Source organism: Ambystoma mexicanum, chromosome 13 (assembly GCF_040938575.1).
Source record: "Ambystoma mexicanum isolate Mex_15411 chromosome 13, UKY_AmexF1_1, whole genome shotgun sequence".
Taxonomy (NCBI): Eukaryota; Metazoa; Chordata; class Amphibia; order Caudata; family Ambystomatidae; genus Ambystoma; species Ambystoma mexicanum.
The window spans coordinates 717,953,396-717,974,333 of record NC_090938.1 but is presented as its reverse complement, the minus strand read 5'-3'; the positions used below and the strand labels follow the sequence as shown (position 1 = coordinate 717,974,333).

General features: G+C 46.3%; 2 protein-coding genes across 5 annotated transcripts in view; one reads left to right on the top strand and one right to left on the bottom strand.

Moving 5' to 3' along the window:
• The window catches only part of LOC138521790 (E3 ubiquitin-protein ligase TRIM39-like), a 132,414-nt gene extending 112,434 nt beyond the window's left edge, over positions 1 to 19,980 (top strand). For 2 of the 4 annotated variants that reach the window (XM_069634876.1, XM_069634878.1), the window contains one exon: positions 19,530 to 19,980. In XM_069634876.1, coding sequence (XP_069490977.1) covers positions 19,530 to 19,605 — 76 coding nt within the window. In that variant the 3' untranslated portion in view covers positions 19,606 to 19,980. Of the gene's footprint in view, positions 1 to 14,327; positions 14,446 to 19,529 lie in introns of those variants that run through there. The other 2 variants (XM_069634879.1, XM_069634877.1) reach the window with 2 other exon arrangements.
• LOC138521787 (uncharacterized) overlaps positions 1 to 20,938 on the bottom strand; it is a 114,043-nt gene that overhangs the window by 71,822 nt on the left and 21,283 nt on the right. The window lies entirely within an intron of this gene.

The following is a 20,938-nucleotide window of genomic DNA, read 5'->3' as shown; positions in this document are numbered from 1 at the left end:
CTAGGAAACCAAGACCCACCCACTCACAAAAGACAAAGAGAATGGGCACAGGATGACCCTAGAGTCAAGATTCCTAGGCTGGTTGACCTCACCGAGGAGGAGCAATACCTCCAAGAAGATGAGGAGTGTTTGGGGGGAGAAGAAGAGGTAGAACTTGAGGAAGAAGGGTTCGAAGAAGATCCTTACACCACTGCTACAGGGTTTGAAGAGGATACAGCTACCTCGCAGCCCTGGCATTCACCGTCAGCGCAGCCTTGGCAATCCCCATCAGTACATTCAGACCCTGATGCCTTTCTCCCTTCTCCTCTCAAGGATTCACATGGGAACTCCTCTCCCATAGATGACCAACCTTCCATCAATGCACTATTGCGCAAGGCAGCAGCGCATTTTGAGATTGATACAGGGGAAACTCTTCCAGACATTGACTTTGTAGAAAAAGTCATCAAAGAAAAAGCCCCTGTTAGCCAATCTATTCCACTCCTGGCTTCTATTAAAAGAAGAATTTCTCCTTCCCTTACAAACCCAGCTTTAGTAAGAGGGGTCAACCCTAGAATAGAAAAGCTCTTCAGCCCTTCATCCTCTGACCCTTTATACATCAGAGGACACTATTCCGGACTCCCTTGTGGTTACCAACACAAGAAAAAGAGCAGGGGTGCCACTATCCACTAGTGAAGCACCTCCAGACAAAGAAGGCAAAAAACTCTACGCACTGGGGAAGAGAATCACGACCTCCGCCGCCTTCTCTACTAGAATTGCTAATAACAACTCACTTTTAGCTAGCTACGCAGATGCACAGTGGAACAAGCTGCGTAGCGAAGCAGAGGAAGCACCTGAACCTCTGCGTTCTCGCCTGCTAGCTACAATATCAGAGGGCACACTGGTAAACCAGGGCATCGTTAAGAACTCCCTAGATGCCGCTGAGACGGCTGGCCGCTCCCTAGTGCAGGGAATACTTCTCAAGCGCCACGTCTGGCTACGCAATTCAGGTTTTAAGCCCGAAACCCAAGCCTCCCTCAAAAATAAACCCATTGAACAGACGCATCTGTTTGGGAAAGCAGTAGATGAGGCCCTAGAACATGCTAAAAAAGAGTTTGATACCATCAAGACTCTTGATCAAATTTCTAGGCCCCCTAACAGGCGAGGCTATGGTAATAAACGCTCCTTTCGTGGCCAAAGACAGCAGCAGAACCAACAACAACAATATTACTCTGGCTCCAACTGGCCCACTAACCAGGGTAACACCCAGTTCAGTCAAAGAGGCCAACGCCGTGGCAAAGGAAGAGGTCGTGGCTCCAGCCCCAGAGGTTCCACGCCCAATACCAGCAAATGACCCGAAAATTCGGGGCCCCTCCCATGCATCACCGGTCGGGGGCCGGCTAACATCGTTCCTTTCAGCATGGGAGGGAATCACGTCAGACCGTTGGGTATTATCCACCATAGCCCACGGATACTGCATCGAGTTCAACGGTTCCCCGAAGTACAAACCCCCACGGAACCGACGCATAACACCGCAACACCTCTCCATTCTTCTTCAAGAGGTGGAAGAACTACTGAAGAAAGAAGCTATAGAGCCCGTCCCCCTATCACAGGTAACAGAAGGTATTTATTCAGTGTACTTCCTTGTACCCAAAAAGGACTTAACCATGCGCCCTGTATTAGATCTGCGCCCAGCGAACATCTTTGTCAAACCCCAAACGTTTCGTATGGTGACCTTACAGGAGGTAATCCCACTGTTATCACAAGGGGATTACATGACAACACTGGACATGAAAGATGCATACTTTCATATTTTAATGTTGACATCGCACAGAAAATACCTCAGGTTCAAAATAGAGGACAAACACTACCAGTTCAGAGTACTACCCTTCGGGATAGCATCTGCACCAAGGGTATTCACGAAAGTACTGGCAGTGGCAGCGGCCCACCTGCGCAGATTATCCATCCCGGTATACCCTTACCTCGACGACTGGCTCATAACAGGGGATTCTTACGAAACATGCTTCTCCAATACCCAAAAGACCGTAGACCTTTTGTCCCAACTGGGCTTCTCCATCAACGAAAAGAAGTCCAGCTTAGACCCCAGCCAAACCAAACAATTCCTAGGGGCTCTAATTCGAACAAAGGACGGCCTCGTATTCCCCTCCAACGAGAGGGTCCAAAACATGCTGTTTCAAATTCCCCATTATGTAGTAGGCCGAAAGGTGACGGTATGCAAAGCAATGCGCTTGCTAGGGATGATGGCGTCATGTATTTATTTGGTACCTCACGCGCGCCTGCGCATGCGCCCAATGCAAGAGTGGCTCTACAGCCAGTGGTGTCAGGCCAGCGGACAATGGGACGATCTAGTGGTGGTCTCGCAGGCCTTGGTTCTCTCGCTACGGTGGTGGACAAAAGAAAACCTGTTATTAGGGAAAACTTTTGCCACACCCGCAGTGGAAGCCACTCTAACCACAGACGCATCCCTTACAGGATGGGGGGCTCACCTATCCCATCAGACGGCCCACGGAGTGTGGACTCCGAGTTTAGCATCCAAGCATATAAACCTGCTGGAACTACTAGCGGTGTTCAAAGCACTGAAAGCCTTTCAGGAACACTTACAAGGAAAGACAGTGATGGTCCTCACAGACAGCACCACAGCCATGTACTACCTCAACAAGAAAGGGGGCACTCACTCTCCAGGACTGTCCAAGCTGTCCCAGAATATATGGAAGTGGGCTCTCAAACACAACATGTTCCTACTGTCACAACATGTACCAGGGGAACTCAATCTGCTAGCAGACAAACTCTGCAGAGACTTCCCACTGCCCAAAGAGTACGAATGGCAATTGCACGAAGACATAGTCTTAGACGTCTTCACGCAATGGGGATTCCCGGAAATAGACCTGTTCGCAACCCTGGAGAACTCACAATGCCAAAGTTACGCCTCCAGGTACCCCCAGAACCAGTCCAAGGGGAACGGTCTGTCGATTCAATGGTCAGGGAAATTTGTTTACGCCTTTCCCCCCGACTCCCCTTCTCAACAAAGTGGTGCACAAGATGCACCAGGAGCAGGTTACCATGATACTAGTGGCCCCAATGTGGGCCCGGCAGCCATGGTTCGCTCACTTGATGGAGATGTCCCTATCTCCCCCAGTGAAACTTCCCTGCCCGTACAACATGCTGTCACAAGACAAGGGCAGAACACTGCATCCATGCCCTCAGACCATGAACTTAGCAGCCTGGCTCCTGAGATCATAGAATTTGGACATTTACAACTCCCACAGAGATGTATGGACATCCTCAGGGAAGCCAGAAAACCTAATACTCGCCACTGCTACTCTAGCAAGTGGAAAAGATTTGTCATCTGGTGTAGAAGTAAGAACATCAACCCGGTTGACTGCTCTGCCACTGACATTATTCTGTACTTGACCCATTTACTGGATTCAGGTCTAGTGTTTAATTCCATTAAAGTCCACCTAGCGGCACTTTCTGCATACACCACTTCTCAACTTAAAGTGTCGTGGTGGAAGATACCAGTTATCAAAGCCTTTATGGAAGGGGTAAAAAGAATACACCCCCCGATAGCTAACCCAGCTCCCGGATGGGACTTAAACGTGGTACTTTCTAGACTCATGGGCACTCCTTTCGAACCCATGCACAAGGCAACTCTTAAATACCTCACTCTTAAGACTGCTTTCCTAATAGCTATCACATCCATTAGGAGAGTAAGTGAACTACAGGCTCTTTCTGTACTAGACCCCTTCGTATCAGTTCACAAAGATAAGGTGGTTCTTCGCACACACCCAAGGTTTGCACCAAAATTCATCTCAAAATTTCATGTAAACCAATCTATAGAACTACCAACGTTCTTTCAAAACCCTTCCAGCTTGGGAGAAAAAAGTCTGCATACACTAGATGTACGCAGAGCTGTCATGTTCTACATGGAAAGAACCAGATCACTGAGAAAGACTAATCAGTTCTTTGTCTCGGTGGCAGCAGGAAGAGAAGGAGATGCAGTCTCTAAGTCCACTATATCTAGATGGATTGTACAATGCATCACTCTCTGTTACACTCTTGCTAAGAGAGAACTACCCTTCAAGCCAAGAGCACATTCCACTCGAGGCACGGGGGCTTCCATAGCATTCATTGCAAATGTTCCCCTTGAGTCCATCTGCAAAGCGGCAACCTGGAGTTCTGTGCACACATTTACAAAACACTACTGTCTAGATGCACACTCTAGATCTGATTCCCAGGTTGGGCAGGCAGTATTAAGACATCTTTTCTCTACTGTTCCTTCTCATAACCCACCGCCAACTCCGGGTACTGCTCGCTAGTCTATGCACAGCATGTGATTCTAAGCAGATTAACAAACATCAGAAGACAATGCATTACTTACCGTAAAAGCATTTCTGATGGTTGTATCTGCTTAGATTCACATGCGCCCACCCTTCCTCCCCGCTTGGATGGAAGGAACATAGACATCTTTCTATATTTCTCTCTTTTCTGTACTCACTCACGTCTAGAAGGCTCCCTCAGGGCAGAAAAATACAAACAGAGGGACCTCGACGCGTGAGGGATTGTGGGTACAACGCACGTCACTATAGGGATAGTGTTACAGACACGCCTTGTCGACGTCCCCTTTTCGACTACGAAAAACAAAATGCAATACTCCGCAGTGACCACTGGATGTCGGACCTATGCACAGCATGTGAATCTAAGCAGATACAACCATCAGAAATGCTTTTACGGTAAGTAATGCATTGTCATATGCTTGTTGCTCCTTGTCTCTATGCCTCTCATCTCCGCTTGCTGCTCCCTGTCTCTGATCTATGCTTGTTGCTCACTGTCTCCCTGCCTCTCATCTCTGCTTGTTGCTCCCGGTCTCTCTGTCTCTCATATATGCTTGTTGCTCCTTGTCTCTATGCCTCTCCTCTCCGCTTGTTGCTCCCTGTCTCTGATCCATGCTTGTTGCTCACTGTCTCTCTGCCACTCATCTATGCTTGTTGCACACTGTCTCTATGTCTCTCACCTCTGCTTGTTCCTCCCAGTCGCTCTGTCTCTCATCCATGCTTGTTGCACCCTGTCTCTCATTTCTGCTTGTTGCTCCATGTCTCATCTCTGCTTGTTGCTCCCTGTCTCGCCGTCTCTCATCTCTAATGGTTGCTCCCAGTCTCTCTGTCTCTCATCTTTGCTTGTTGCTCACTGTCTCCCTGCCTCTCATTTCTGCTTGTTGCTCCCGGTCTCTCTCTCTCGCTCTCTCTCATCTATGCTTGTTGCTCCCTGTCTCTCATCTATGCTTGTTGCTAGCCGTCTCTCTGTCTCTCATCCCTGCTTGTTGAACCCGGTCTCTCATTTTTGCGTGTTTCTCCCTGCCTCTCATCTCTGCTTGTTGCTCCCTGTCTCCCTGCCTCTGATCTCTGCTTGTTGCTCCCAGTCTCTCTGTCTCTCTGTCTCTCATCTATGCTTGTTGCTCCCTGTCTCTATGCCTCTCATCTCCGCTTGTTGCTCCCTATCTCTCATCTATGCCTGTTGCTCACCGTCTCTCTACCTCTCATCTATGCTTATTTCTCACTGTCTCTCATCTCTGCTTGTTTCTCCCTGCCTCTCACCTCTGCTTGTTGCTCACTGTCTCCCTGCCTCCCATCTCTGCTTGTTGCTCCCGGTCTCTATGCCCCTCATCTCCGCTTGTTGCTCCCTGTCTCTTATCTATGCTTGTTGCTCCCTGTCTCTATGCCTCACATCTATGCTTGTTGAACCCGGTCTCTCATTTCTGCGTGTTTCACCCTGCTTCTCATCTCTGCTTGTTGCTCCCTGTCCCTTGTTGGGCAGAATCCTCTGCAGTACCCTTAGGGAACACTACAGGTGATTAAGTCTACAAGTGGCAGTACAATTTCACCTTTGGTACAAGCCTGTACTACACAGTTATAGTGGTAGCAGTAGCGGAGCAGCCAGACTTATCTCAAGAGCAAATGAGCAGTAATAGGAATTACACAAAGGACTACAATTACTGTGACCCAAGCAAACACTGACTCAAGGTTTCTGGTTAAAATATATAAGTACATTTATTTTAAACCATCTGTTCACAAAACACTTACAAAACCACACTCTGAATATACTACACAGCCAATTCCTTTGGTTCAGGTCAATGCAAGGTAAGTACATTAGGATTTGACAGACCGGTGTTGTGAAACAAAAGACGTTACCGGGGGTTAAGAAACGCTCACTTTTTGACAGTAATGATAGTTCGGTCTTACGAAAGAAAAGCGTTCCCGCGGAAAGAAAGGTAACCGTAGTCAAACACACTTAGCACATTAAATAAAAACCAAGGCAAAGGGGATAAAAATCATAGGCAATACTTTTGTCAAGGCACTAAAATCAGAGGACGTGTTCTAACATACAGATAAAGTCAATAGGCCTGTGCCAGTGTCAAATGGAGCAGGGCGCTGTTGTCGAGGCTAATACGATCAGAACAGTTTCAGATTAACGTTGCCAGGAGTACTTAGATATTGTCAAAGGGAGGCAAAAGTTATAAGAGGGAAGAAAGAAAGGACAAGCCTTTGAAAAGGAAAAGGGTTCACCCCGATTCCTCAAGGTCAGACGGAGAGAACGACCAAATGGACACAGTACCTTATTCAAATGAAGAAAGCTGGTGCTACGGCAGTTGTTCCTGGTAGTTTCGGCAGACTCACGGTTCCTGGAGCTTCAGTCGTGGGGACAAGAAGGAGGACGTGATCTGCACTACCCAGGGATGAGGCCAGCAGCAGCAAAGCAGCAGTGAATGAAAGGTGCTCTCCTTTAAAACAGGCGCTCTTCTGATGGCGATTCAGACCACTACAGCTTCGTGCAGCGATTTCGACCCAGGAGAGGTTTCTCTGTCTGTGGAAAGGTGAGCGTGTTGATCCCACCAGGCTCAAGAGAAGAAGACTCCGGACTGGATCTTCTCTGTCGTTGAAGGGTAGATAGCTCAGGACTGCAGCATGGCTTCACCGGGGCTCAAGAGTTGCAGCAGCCGTCTTCTTCTCCGCTTGTCTTCGGTTCTTGTAGTTCCAGTGGCGACTCCGACTTCCAGTCCAAGAGTCCTGCCTTTTATGCGGAAATCCCCCATTCACACAGCCTGGCTGTCAAACACACAGCAGGGGGGTTGTCAGGCCTGGACAACCACCTCAGCCAATGTACACAAAGTGCGACTTTGGTCTCCAAGGAGACCCTGTGCAGGGGGTTACTAAACCCCTCCCTCACATTCAGCCCACCTAGACACCCAGACGCCAAAGGAGGGCTTCTTTGCAGAAGCCCGCCAAAGGACGGCGAACAAAGAAGGCAAACCTGGTTTGCCGCGCAAAGTAAAACACAAGAAGGATATTAACGAAAGGAAATGGCGACTAAACCCGACCGGAGCCAAAATAAAATGTATTTGGTCAAGCGGATTTATGTTTGAGGCTAATACAATAGCCTAAAACAGTACCACGTTTATATAGTATAATCGCGGTAAAAGATTTAGGGTAGATACCACTGCCACCAGCCAAGTCTTAGTGTTAAGGGAGCGAAACAAAGCTCCAAGAGATGCAGACAGAAAGGAGTAGGATTAACCCCTTCCAATACTCCAGTTAAGATGGGGTGTATTGGGTCTGCAGTTTAAATGACTACATAAAGTAAATGGCAACTTTACCTGTTTCTGGGAGGCAGTAGTCAGCCCCAGAAAAATGGAGTCAGTGGGAAGTCTTAGAGACAACCCTGTGTCACTGCACTGAGGGTGCTGTGTAACACACACAAAAAGTTGGGCTCATGGAGTGGTGTGCTCCAGAGCCCAAGATCACACAAAAAGTAGAAATACACATGGCAAAACACATGTAAGAGTGTGAAAAAGGTTCACACTCTTACCAGGTGGAAAAAATAAAGCCCAGAAATCCAGCAAACTGCTGAGGGACTCACTAGGTAAGGGAAATTAGCCATAAATGAGAATTCTCCCTAACATATGCTTGTTGAACCCGGTCTCTCATTTCTGCGTGTTTCTCCCTGCCTCTCAGTCTCTCATCTCTGCTTGTTGCTACATGTCTCTCTGTCTCATCCCTGCTTGTTGAACCCTGTCTCTCATTTTTGCTTGTTGCTCCCTGTCTCTATGTCTCTTACCGCTGCTTGTTTCTCCGGGTCTCTCTGTCTCACATCTATGCTTATTGCTCCCTGTCTGTCATCTCTGCGTGTTGCTCCCTGTCTCTCCTCTGTGCCTCTTCCTCTTGTTCCTCTCATCGCTCTCTCTCTCCTATCTGCCTCTCTCTCCCATGCTTCTTTCTCCCTGTGTCTCTCTCTCTCCTCTCTGGCTCCCCATCTCTCCTCTCTGTCTTTTGCTCTTGGTCCCCCTGTTACTACCTGTCTCATAGCTGCCTCTCTCTCCACTCTGCCTCAGTGTCTCCTCTCTAGCTCAGGTTCCATATATATATATATATATATATATATATATATATATATATATATATCCACTCTGCCTCAGTGTCGTGTCTTCTCTCTCTCTCTCTCTCTCTCTCTCTCTCTCTCCCCCTCTCCCTCTCTCCTTCTCTCTCTCTCTCTCTCTCCCTCTCTCCCATCTGCCTGCTTCTTCCTCTGTCCTAGTTGCCGGCTGCTTTCTCCCTCTCTTCCACTCACTCTTTCTCTTCACATTTCCCTCTCACTCTCCCTACTCATCTATCTCTTTGTTCTCTGTCTCCTGCTGTTTCTCTCGTCCTCACCTCAGTGTATTTTGTTCTGTTTCTTCCTCTGCGTTCTGCTTTTCTTCCTCTGTTCTCTGTCCAGTCTTCTCTCTCGGTTCTCTGTCCAGTCTTCTCTCCCTCTCCTTTGTTTCTGCTTTTCTCTCTCACTATGTTTTCTCTCACTCTCCTCCTGTCTGAACCCTTTACATTTCGATCTGCCTGTCTCTCTGCCCGGGTTTGTCTTTCTCCCACCCTTTTTGTCTCTATAGCTCCTCCTTGCCTGTTGCTCTCTTTATTTCTTGCTATCTTTTTCTCTAACTGCCTGTCTTTCTTTCTTGCTGTGTTTCTCTCTCTCCCCCTGTCTTTCTTGCTGTGTTTCTCTCTGCCTATCTTTCTTTCTTGATGTGTTTCTCTCTTTGCTTATCTTTCTTTCTGTGTTTCTCTCTGCCTGTCTTTCTTTAGTGCAAAATTTCTCTCTGCTTTTCCCTCTTTTCTTGCTGTATCTTTCCTCTGCTCTCTCCCTGTCTTTCTTGCTGTGTTTCTCTCTGCTGCTCTTTCTTTCTTGCTGCGGTTCTGTCTGCCTCTTTCTTTCTTGTAGTGTTTTTCTCTTTGCAGCTCTCCCTTGCTTTCTTGCTGTGTCTCTCTGCCTGTGTTTCTTTCTTGCTATGTTTCTCTCTATCCGTCTTTCATTATTGCTGTTTCTCTCTCTGCCTCTTTCTTTCTTGCTGTGTTTCTCTGCCTCTTTCTTTCTCGCTGTGTTTCTCTATGCCGCACTTTCTTCTTGCTGTGTTTCTCTCTTTGCAGCTCTCCCTTGCTTTCTTGCTGTGTCTCTCTGCCTGTGTTTCTTTCTTGCTATGTTTCTCTCTATCCGTCTTTCATTATTGCTGTTTCTCTCTCTGCCTCTTTCTTTCTTGCTGTGTTTCTCTGCCTTTCTTTCTCGCTGTGTTTCTCTATGCCGCACTTTCTTCTTGCTGTGTTTCTCTCTTTGCAGCTCTCCCTTGCTTTCTTGCTGTGTCTCTCTGCCTGTGTTTCTTTCTTGCTATGTTTCTCTCTATCCGTCTTTCATTATTGCTGTTTCTCTCTCTGCCTCTTTCTTTCTTGCTGTGTTTCTCTGCCTCTTTCTTTCTCGCTGTGTTTCTCTATGCCGCACTTTCTTTCTTGCTGTGTTTCTCTCTGCCTGCCTTTCTTTTATTATTGCTGTGTTTCTTTGTGCCTGTCTCTCTTTCGTGCTGTGTTTCTCTCTGCCTGCCTTTCTTCATTGTTGTGTTGTTCTGCCTTCTAATCTTTCTTTCTTGCTGTGTTTCTCTCTCTGGCCCTCTGGGTTTTATTTCATACTCGCATCCAATCCCTCACCTTTGGAATCTCAAGCAATATCCAGCATTTGCATTAAAAACACGAGAGACGCGCCTGTCTTTCCTCTAAAGGAGTGCAGAAAGGTGGGGGGGGGCGGGCCAATACGCTGGGCCAATTCGTGGACACTGCTGCCTTTTTTTCTCTCCCTCCTCTTTAGTGTTCTGTCTCTTTCTCCCTCTCCCTCTGCTGTGATTTCTATCTCCCTTTCTGTCTGCCTATTGATACCAGCTCTCTATTTCCTCTGTGCATGTCTTTTTCGCTGTCTTTTCCTATTGTCCCTCTCGGTCTCCCTTCATCCTCCCCACTCTCTGCCCCTGTGACTTCCTCTCCCACTCACGTTCTCCATGTTCTCTGTTCTTCCTCCTCCTCTGTCTTTTCCTAGTAACTCTCTCCTTTGCATGGCTGTATTCTTTCCTCTGTCACAGTGTCTGTCTCTCCTGTATGCCGGTCTTGTCTTTTCATTTGTCTCTTCCGGGTTAGGTTTCTGTCCATGCTCTTCTGTCATCCGCCCGGTCTCCCTCTGTCGCTCTCTTCTTGTCGCCTCTTTCTCTTTACCTGTATTTCTCAGGCCTCCTCTGCTAGTTTCCCGCCCTACACCTCACTTGTTCTCCTGTCACTACATCTCTCTTTCTTTGCAATTTCTTTCTTTCTCCCGTTCCTCCTCTCTGTGTTTCATTTTGTGTCTGTCTCTCTCGCTGTCTTTCTTGCTTCTCTTCTCTTCTTTCTATGTGCCTTTTCACCTCGCTCTACTGTGCCTCGTTTCCCTCTCTACTCTGCCTATCGCCCTCACTCTCTATCCTCTAGTCTCTATCTTTCCTGTTGTTTCTCTGTGTTAGTCAGTCTCTCTTTCCTCTTGTTTCTCTGTTAATCGGTCTCTCTCCTTCCTGTTTCCCTCTACTAGTCTCTCTTTCCTTTTGTTTCTCTGTGTTAGTCTGTCTTTCTCTTTCCTGTTGTTTTTTTATATATTTTATTTGTGTTCCTGGTTGCACCAAGACAACCTTACACAATTAAAACAATGAATCAATCAATACAAATAAAACAATGAACTCATCATAATTCACCACAATACAATGGTCATAAAAACAACATATTTGGAATATGCCAACCACATAAACCAACTTCTTAGTTAGGCTTGCATCAGCTTAAATTTATCAATCTTGCCTCTTGTAAAAATTTTAAAACAGCAATCGTGCATAATAATTCCTCTCCACTAGAAATTCTGGCAAACAAGTAATCAGTGTCCAGGATTGCTGGATTGTGCATGAACCCAGTTAGGTAGAGAGATCTGATATGGGTGACGGCCGTGCAGAATAGTACGATATGTTTTCTGTTTTGGACTGCCAAGGAATCCTTACATAAATTGCATGCTGTGTTCACCTCATTCTGCGCTCTAACTTGCCAGATCTCTCCGGTCGGAAGAAGATTAAGGTGATACCGTAGAAACTGGTCTGCCCATTATGAATTTGGGAATTTGTTTAAGTAATTTGGGAGTCTCCCTAAAGCCTTATCTAATGGAGAGAGACTGTAATATAATGTATATTGCTGCATAGTTTTCATTGTGGTTATCCAGTCTGCCCTCAACATAGCCTTTTTTACTTCGTGAGGATGGCTTATGAGGTCCTCTATTGTTGGCTCCAAGCTAGAGAGAATCGTTTCAACCCTTCTTATTAGCCACCTTATATCTTCCTGACTCTAGGATAGCCGCCAAGTCAGCGTACAGGGATCCTGTCCAGGTGCTATACATTTTCTGTACAGCGCCACTATTCTTAGATCTGCCATACAGCTTAGTGAAGTCAACACTAGCTCAAATCGCAAATAATCCATAGGAACGCACAGTGGTAATCCTAGAGCGCGTTTCCATATCCTAGTTTCAGTTTTACTGAAGGGAAGGGAACATAGTTTATCATTGATCTCTATACAAGAGGCTAGCGATCACCTTCATTTTGTAAGGGGAACAAGGAAAATGCACTCTCCTGTTGACGGTTTGTGTTAGTATGCCTCTATCTTTCCTGTTGTTTCCCTCTGTTAGTCTGTCTCTTTCCTGTTTGTTTGTGTTAGTCTGCCCCTATCTTTCCTGTTGTTTCTCTGTGTTAGTCTGTCTCTCTTTCCTGTTTCTCCGTGTTAGTCTGTCTCTTTCCTGTTGTTTCTCTTTGTTAGTCTGTCACTCTCTCTTTCCTGTTGTTTCTCTGTGTTAGTCTGTCTCTCTTTCCTGTTTCTCCGTGTTAGTCTGTCTCTTTCCTGTTGTTTCTCTTTGTTAGTCTGTCACTCTCTCTTTCCTGTTGTTTCTCTGTGTTAGTGTGTCTCTCTCTTTTCTGTTTCCCCACGGTTAGTCTGTCTCTTTCCTGTTGTCTGTTTGTTTTAGGCTGCCTCTATCTTTCCTGTTGTTTCTCTGCGTTAGACTGTCTCTCTCTTTCCTGTTTTTCCCCTCTGTTCATCTGTCTCTTTACTGTTTGTTTGTGTTAGTATGCCTCTCTCGTTCCTGTTGTTTCTCTGTGTTAGTCTGTCCCTTTCCTGTTGTTTCTCTGTGCTAGTCTGTCACTCTCTTTCCTGTTGTTTCTGTGTTAATCTGTCTCTCTGTCCTGTTTCTCTATGTTAGTCTGTCTCTCTCTGTTGTTTCTCTGTGTTAGTCTGTCGCTCTCTTTCCTGTTGTTTCTTTCCTAGTCTTTTTCTCCTTACTGTTTCTCTCTCGCGTGCATCTCTGCTCAGTCTCTCCCCTCCCTTCCGACCGACCTCTTTCTTTCATCGCTGCCTGTCACACTCTCTGTGTTTGTCTTTTTCTCTACCTGTCGCTGTCTCTGCTCTCTGCCCGTCTCTGTGCTCTCTCTTCACCACTTCACCCCCTTTGCTCGGCAGAGCTGCAGGTCACTCTCTGGCCGGGAGTGAAGTGTGTAAAGATGTCGGATGAGAAGGTGTAATGGGGGATTTTTGGGGATTTTCCCCAGAGTTCACTTTGCTGTATCACGAGGCTGCCTGCACAGAGTGGGGAGTGGAACTCTCTGAATAATATGAGAGGGATTATAAGTGTCTCTCTGTTCTACTTCTGCCTGTCTCCTGTTCACTGTCCCTCCTCTCGTCCTCTCATCATGTCCATGTTGCTCTCTCCCACTTCACGTCTCTCTCTCTTCCACTCATCCTTTCCTCCATGTTCCGCGCTCTCTCTGCATCTTTGGTAGTACCCCTTTCGTGTCTCTCACTCTGACTTTATTGCTCTCTCTTTCCTGTCTCTGCGTTCTGTCAGTGCCTCCTCGCTGTTTCTCTTCTCAGCTGTCTCCTCTCTCCCCCTCCGTTCTGTCAGTGTCTCCTCTCTGTGTCTCTTCTGTGTCCCTCCCTCCCACTCTCTACTCTGCCTCTCTCTTTTCTATGCTCTCTCGTTTCCCTCTTTTCTCTGCAGGTCTCTTGTAGCCTCTTCACTGTTTCCTCTCTGCCTCCCTCTCTTCTCTGCTGTCTCGTCTCCCTCTTTTCTCTGCAGGTCTTTTGTAATCTCCTCACGGTTTCCTCTCCCCCTCTTCTCTTCTACCCGCCTCACTGTCTCTTAGCTGCTCTGTTGTCTATTATCTGCCTCTCTCTTCTCTGCTGTCTCGTCGCCCTCTTTTCTCTGTAGGTCTCTTGTACCCGCCTCTCTCTCTCCTCTCTGTTGGTCTCTTTTATGAGCCACTCCCCCTCTCCTCTTTTGCCTGCCTCACTGTCTCTTCTCAGCTCTGTTGTCTACTCTCTGCATCTCTCTCTTATCTTCAGATCTCTTCTACCCGCCTCACTGTGATCCTCTCTTCTGTATCCCTCTCCCTCCCGTTGTCTCTCGCTCCTTGCCTGTCCCTTTCCTTTCTCGCTTTCTCCTCTGGCTGTCTCTTTCCTCCCTTCTTGCGTTCTTCTCTCGGTTTCTTCTTTTTCATCCCCCCCAACCTTCCTGAACCCTCTCCCCCATTACTGGCAGACCTGAAGACCCCCCCCCCTTTAGCCTGAGATGAAGGAGACTGATGGAGGTGGAGAATGAGGAAGTGATGAGAATTTTTGGGGGCGAGAGGGGGAGAGTTCTCCCCGTTATCTCTGGAATTTGGGTGTCACTTCGGGTTTCATTTAAGATTCGAGAAAGCCGCATTTCCCCTCCAGGTGTCTGGCGGCCAGAGGCCGAGATATCCCAGCTTGTGTGATTGACAGGCTGTGGGTGCGCTGTGATTGGCTGTGCTGTCCCTGCTGGTGTGATTGACAGGCTGTGGGTGCGCTGTGATTGGCTTTGCAGTTCCATTTGGTATGATGGACAGGCTGTCTGAGCGCTGTGATTGGCTGGTTTCTGAGCTGTGGTTCTCTCTCTTGCAGGTGAGGTGACTCTGGATCCTGGCACTGCTCATCCCCGGCTCATCGTGTCCGAGGACGGGAGAAGCGTGAGATGCGGAGACCGAGCCCAGGATCTGCCCGACACCCCCCAGAGATTCACTGATGACTTCTGTGTCCTGGGGAGGGAGGGGCTGAGCTCCGGGAGGCATTACTGGGAGGTGGAGGTGGAGGTGGGGGACAGCCCGGGCTGGTCCCTGGGGGTTTGTGACGAGTCTGTGCCCAGGAAGGAGTGGATCAGAGAACCACCTGAGGGGGGACTCTGGACAGTGGGGCTCTGGAGTGGTAAATACTGGGCTCACACCTCCCCTCCCACCCGCCTGAGCCCCCGCACTCCCCCCGGGGTCCTGGGCCTCTACTTAGATTGTGAGGCGGGCATTTTCTCAGTCTACGATACGCAGGTCTGTGCTCTGCTCTTCACCTTCTCTGATGCCCCCTTCCCCGCACCCTGCGTCCCCTCTTCTGGACAGGGAGCTCTGAGGGGGGATTGCGGATCCTCCCGGGAGCAGGACGAGACTGACAGCAGCTGAGTCCGGCAGCATGTAAGTGGGGATCTGGGGGTGGGGGCCAGGGACTGGGGGCCAAGGCAGTTTCTAGCCAACTTGGTGCCTAGGGCGAAACATCAAAATGCACCCCCGCACCCCACTAACCGGCACAACTCACTCCCAAACTACACCTCTGTCATGCGACAAACCCCCTCCTCAATATGAATAAATAATTGCTATATAAATGAAGCTGGTTTCATTACATTGTATTTCAAGTACAACGTGAAAACACAGCTTTTGCCACCAAAGTACATGTTATTTCTGTCACCTGCTCTTGGGGAAGGCCTTGCCTGAATGCAGTTTCAAACTGTCCGTACTGGCACACTGCGGTGTGAACAGCCTATCAGGGTCTGAGGGCCCACTGACCTGGCCCTGTGTTGCAGGTGTTCTGTTCATACCACCTCACTTGTCTTTCGCAAGGGGGCAATACTAGACTTACCATATGAATTATTTTCTGATAGAAGGTTATCATTCCAAGATGGACAGTCTGGTACACTCTTATTGTACTCTTTCAAAATACCTCTCTGAGAGTGGGAAAGGGGACAAATAGCACCAATGAGGATTCCTTTATGCTTTGCATAGGACTAATCAGAGATCTCTACATTTGATAAACAAGTCTGTGATAAAAGGATTGTATGCATGGATCTCTAAATGCATAACTGATGCATGGCTTGGTGCTCACATCAGGGTTAACAAAACTCACCCTAACATTAAAATGTTTGTAACCATGAACCATACATGCTCATTTGGACATCTTACTTTGAAGGACTGGAGGGGGTGTCTGTACTCCTGCTCTCTATATGGCAAAGGAGAGGCACAGAGGACCCCAGCCAAGATTCTCTATATGGTAGCTATGGTCCAGTAATCAAGGCCTAGCTTCTCAGGAGGTGATGCGGGCTGGTTCTTAAGTACAGTGTAGCCCCCAAACACCCACGATGTCTACACACTGTATTAGTTAAAACACAGTTTTTATATAAATAAGGTTCAAGGATATATACACAATCACGATAATACACTTTGTGCTCCGACAATTCTAAAATGGTAAATATATACAGGTCTATGTGGTACCACGATTACTCTGATTCCATTAAATGTGATGTCATCTTTGTCCTGGGTGTTAGTCTGAGCAGTACATGTGGGGGCACGAGTTATGGTTGCATCGGTTACCATCGAATATCTTAAATGCAGGCCTTTCTATAAGTCCTATTATTGCGCTATATTAATCTTCGAATTAATATAGTTTTGAATTGTATCCAGTGTAAAACTTTGCAGCATATCCAATTACCTGCTGCCTGCCCTCAAACATAGGGCCTCATTACACGGAAGGCGGTGATCCAGGGTGCTATTAGCACCCTGGACCATGCCGGTAAATTACCGGCACCGCCTTGGCGGTAAGGGGATTTACCGCCCCATTCCAAGGTCGGTGGGGCGGTAAATCCCCCTTCCGCCATTGCCCTTCCCCATTCCCATTTCTGCCCCATAGGGCTCTATGGGAATGGGGAAGGCGCCAATTACGGCACCGCAATTTTGCGGTGCCGTAATTAGCTCCGAGGTCCCTTAGGGGGTTGGTTTTTAACGCCTGCAAAAAGCAGGCGTTAAAGCACCAACCCGCTAAGGGACCTCGTAGTACAGCGGTAAGGGTTAACGGTCACCGTTGCCATTAACGGTGACAGTTAACCCTTACCGCCGTCCGTGTAATGAGGCCCATAGACTCTAACATAAAGGAAATTCAGGAATAATGCGCAGAAATTAAAGATGTATATATTTCTTATTGTAGTGTATATGTACTTGTAGCATTGACAAAAGTAAAATCACAGAAATGAAAAGAACGCGTAGCTTCTACAAGGATAGCTATAACATCCTTGGTTCCACTACATACATCATTTCTCGTAAGTCAGTAGTTTATTAGTGTTCATAGCAATCTGTCACTTAATGTTACCACACATTAACCTCTGCCTGCACGTGTGTCAGCACATAGGGCATGAAAGTCAGCTGTCCTAAAGTGAGCTTCTTCAGGGCTATTGCCTTATTTACAATATAAGTCTAATAATAAAAGAAAATATTGATACACATTTTGTATAGAAATAAAACTGCATAGACTGCGTTGAGGGAAAAAAGAATTCAGGAAGGCATTAGCATAACTATGTGTTTTAAGTATGTAAAAACTCCAAAAGTTCTCCAAATAATATGCAATGTATATTTACTTTTGATAATTCTTGTCATAATCGAAAAATATTGTTATGTTATTTGGCATTTATATAGCGCTCTAATCATTGGTATGACCTCAAAGCGCTGGTAGGTTGAACGCCCTCGGGGACCGTAGTCCAGGTCAGTTGAGAGAGTAAGGTGGCATAGGGTGCATGGGTGCACCGATTATGTATGCAGCTGAAGTGAATGCGCAATGGTAGCTGCATCCTAGCATTAGGTGTGGTGGTATTCTGATATCAGTAGAATGTGTGCAGTCAGGGCGATGGTCACCAGAACTGGGTTCTGGCTGCGTTAGGCCTGTTTAGGACGCTTATGTGTGCAGCTAGGCCGAAATTCGAAGGGTCTAGCTGCGTTTTATCAGAGTGTTCATGAGGCAGTGTTCGTATGTGAGCAGCTAGACCGAAATTGATCGAGGGGTGTAGCTGCATTCTAATTGTGTGTTGGTGTAGAGAAGAGAGTGAGCGTAGCGATATGAGAGGTGAGTGTATGGGAGGAGGGTTTTATCTGGCGGGCTTGCTGTTCCGGAATTAAGGTCCACGTATGGGCTCAAGGACAGAGAGAAAGGGTCAAAAGGAAAACAGAAATTGTAGGAATTCGGGGTGCAATAGCAGTGCATAGATTTGGGACGCCTGGATAGAGGGGGAACGCCCCAGTGCAGTGGTGCCTAGACTAGGAGCACTTGGATAGCATGGAAGCCTAACACTTGAGCAACAGTAAATGTGGTAGCGAGGTATTTATGATATCCCAAGCTGAAACCGCAGCCCCTAGATTTGAGATACCAGGGAGGAGGGAGAAAGGCGAAACACAGGGACAACAGAATTTGCTAAGTGTGAGTTAGTGCAATGCTAACAATTTTCTAAGTGTGTGACGCAGGCTAGTAAATTCACAGTTCTAGCCGGTCCGACAGCACAGCGAGTAGAGTGCTCACTTTGACATCTGTGCAGAGCCTGCTGACGCAGGTTTGAATCCCGACAGGGCCAAACTCAGCCTTTCATCCTTCCGAGGTCAAAAAATGAGCACCACTTACCGTGGGTAATGATAAGCAGCGCTCAGATACCTGAGGGTTCGTAGCGCTATATAAATGCTAAATTATTATCACAGTGGGCACTTTCTAGGTTTGAGTCAATGCAATGCTAACAGTTTTCTAATGTTAAAGTAAAAGGTCCTACCTGCACTGCATGATACATCTAATGTTCGTCTGCAGTCTCCACATATCTGCCAAATTTGTGTGACCTGCAACAAATTCATTTGATAACAATATTTTGATAATTGGTCTGAACCCGTTCCATTCATCTAGGTGGATATTTATTTACTGCAATCTATAGTCGCACTGTTCTTTAGATTCCTGATCGAGTTCTTGTGCTCTGAGTAATTTTTAAGTTCTTGGCTTGCTCAAATTCTTCCACTGTATAATTATCTGTAAATGCATAATTATCTGTGTTGTCTATTCTATACAGCATATCGGTGTATACAAACTCCTGATAGGTTTACTAGTTACCTACTTCTTACCTAGTTAGATGCTGGGGGTCTCCTCTCTCCTGCAGCATGATAACCATGGTTGCAATACCCTAAACACAAGATTTGGTTCAGCTGTGTCTCTCCTGGACATAGCCCACTGTTTCTTTATGCTTGAGACAGCAGTGTCTCAGCACTGCTCAGCGTCTGTCTGGGCTTGATACAGCAGTGTTCATGCACTGCTAAGTGTATATCAAGGTTTGGTACAGCAGTGTCTCTCCTCAACATTGCTCGGTCTCTCTCTGCTCTGAGCTTGGGACACCAGTGCCCAGTCTCTCGCTCTCTCTCTGCTTGGCACAGCGGTCTTTCCTGCAATGCTCATTGTTCCTGAAGATCTTCTTCGTCACAGTAGTGTCACCCTTGGATACAGTTACGGAATTAGCGTAATACATAAGTCCGTCCTCACAATTGTTATTCAGCAAGGAAATAGGGGCTTGTAAAATGAAGTCTCCATATTATATTAAAAAAACAAATAGTTTATTGTGCAGAATCGTTAGCGGAAGTAGCTTGCAAGAATTGTCCACATGTTGATTTATTGAATACGTGTCATGGAATTCTGTATGTAACTCATTCCCAGGAAGCTCTGGACGTCATCTCTGTTATCCAGTTGGCCAATGAGACGTGATTACTCATGTGTTATATAAAGTCTAGGATGCATGCACTGATGTTGCAGGAAATGCATTTTCCTAAAATGGGTTGGAGCACAATTCCATAGTGCCCATAAGCAAAGCATTAAGAGGACTGACTATCCTCATTCACAAGAAACATACATTTATATTTTTAAGGCAATGCACTTCTTAACATACGTAACTAGAATGGAAATATTCTAACAGTAGGCAATCCAGTATAAAGATGTGTTCCTTCCACCGCTTCACTGATCCTAAAATGGGTGCATTTTGTCTTTAATATTCCTCTGCAGAGAACAAGGCATCCACGATGAGAACACTTGTCGTCCATGGCGACAGAAATGGTTGTCCCATCCCGGGAGAACATGATTACCATTGCACGAGAGCCGGTTCTCCGTCAAAGAGAAAGCATGGCGTCCTGATCACATTGATTTTCAAAGACACTTAATGTGTTCTCTCTTCAGGGGAACCTGACTTTCCATTTCATAGAGACTTTTTTTGGCGGGGGGGGGGGGGGATGAATAAAAGACGACCGTAATTGAGAGCTGGAAGTCTGCTGAGCAGTATGAAAGAAGCTGGAGATGACAAATTCAGCCTCTTCTAACTATATTCATCGATCTTCGTATATACGATTAGTAAAAATGATTAATATTGTCCTGCTTTCCTATATTAGATGTTTAATGCTGATATGTGAAATTGAAACAAACCAATAAAGCGCCAATAAATAAATATTCTTTTGATTGATGAGTGATCACATGGTTTCATTCTTTTTATACAGTATGGAAAGATATAAGCAGCAGCAGGGACATGTTTTGTAGAGGGTTAAAAGAAGCCAAGTTAAGCAATGTCTAAAATGACCGACACCGTTCTGAGCCTGATGATACAGCGAGTATTGTTATTACATAACCTTTTAATGTTGCATAAGTTACATTTGAGTTGTGATGTCATTTCTACATGGGAAAGTCTCTTTTCTACCCCATTTTTGTCAGTCTTGATTTGTGAAGCCACCAGAGATGGGATTGAGGTAGAATTCTGTCTTGGACGGTTAAACCTCTTTAACATTTCAACTGAACTCTTTTCTAAAGAAGGGGCGCTTATTATCTTTGGTAAAAGGAACTGGTTGACACCACCCAGTAAGCCAGATGCTCACAGGCTGCTCTTATTAAAAAAGCTGCGATATATGGTGTGCTAATTGGTATTCTGCTCAATTATCCTTCCTTTGTTAACGGAGCGTTGCGAAATAAAAATAGTGTCCAGTACTAGATTAGTCTCGCAAAAGATATTACTCAAGAAAATAAGCAAAAAAAAAAAAAAAAAAAAAAAAGGGAGGCAAACCGCTTCCTTAGTGGTATGGGCTCATAGCTAATGCATTTCGGAGTAAAACTCCATCTTCAGGGCTGAGCACTAATGTATATGCATTCATGAGGTAAATCCAGACAAAAGTGCATTTACATATATATGTGATCAAACAGTTTCAACAAAATCCGAAGGCCAAATACATACCAAATTGGTTCATATAGTGTATGGAAAAATTGAGAAAAGAGAGTAAAATCGAGAGAGAGAGAGAGAGAGAGAGAGAGAGAGACTGTCCTGGTGAGTTAATCAATTACAAAGTAAGTATGGAATACACTGTACCTTAGTTAGCAGACCTTTGTGTCTGTGAACGTAACAGAGTGCTTTATTAGCATTTCAAAAGAGCAAA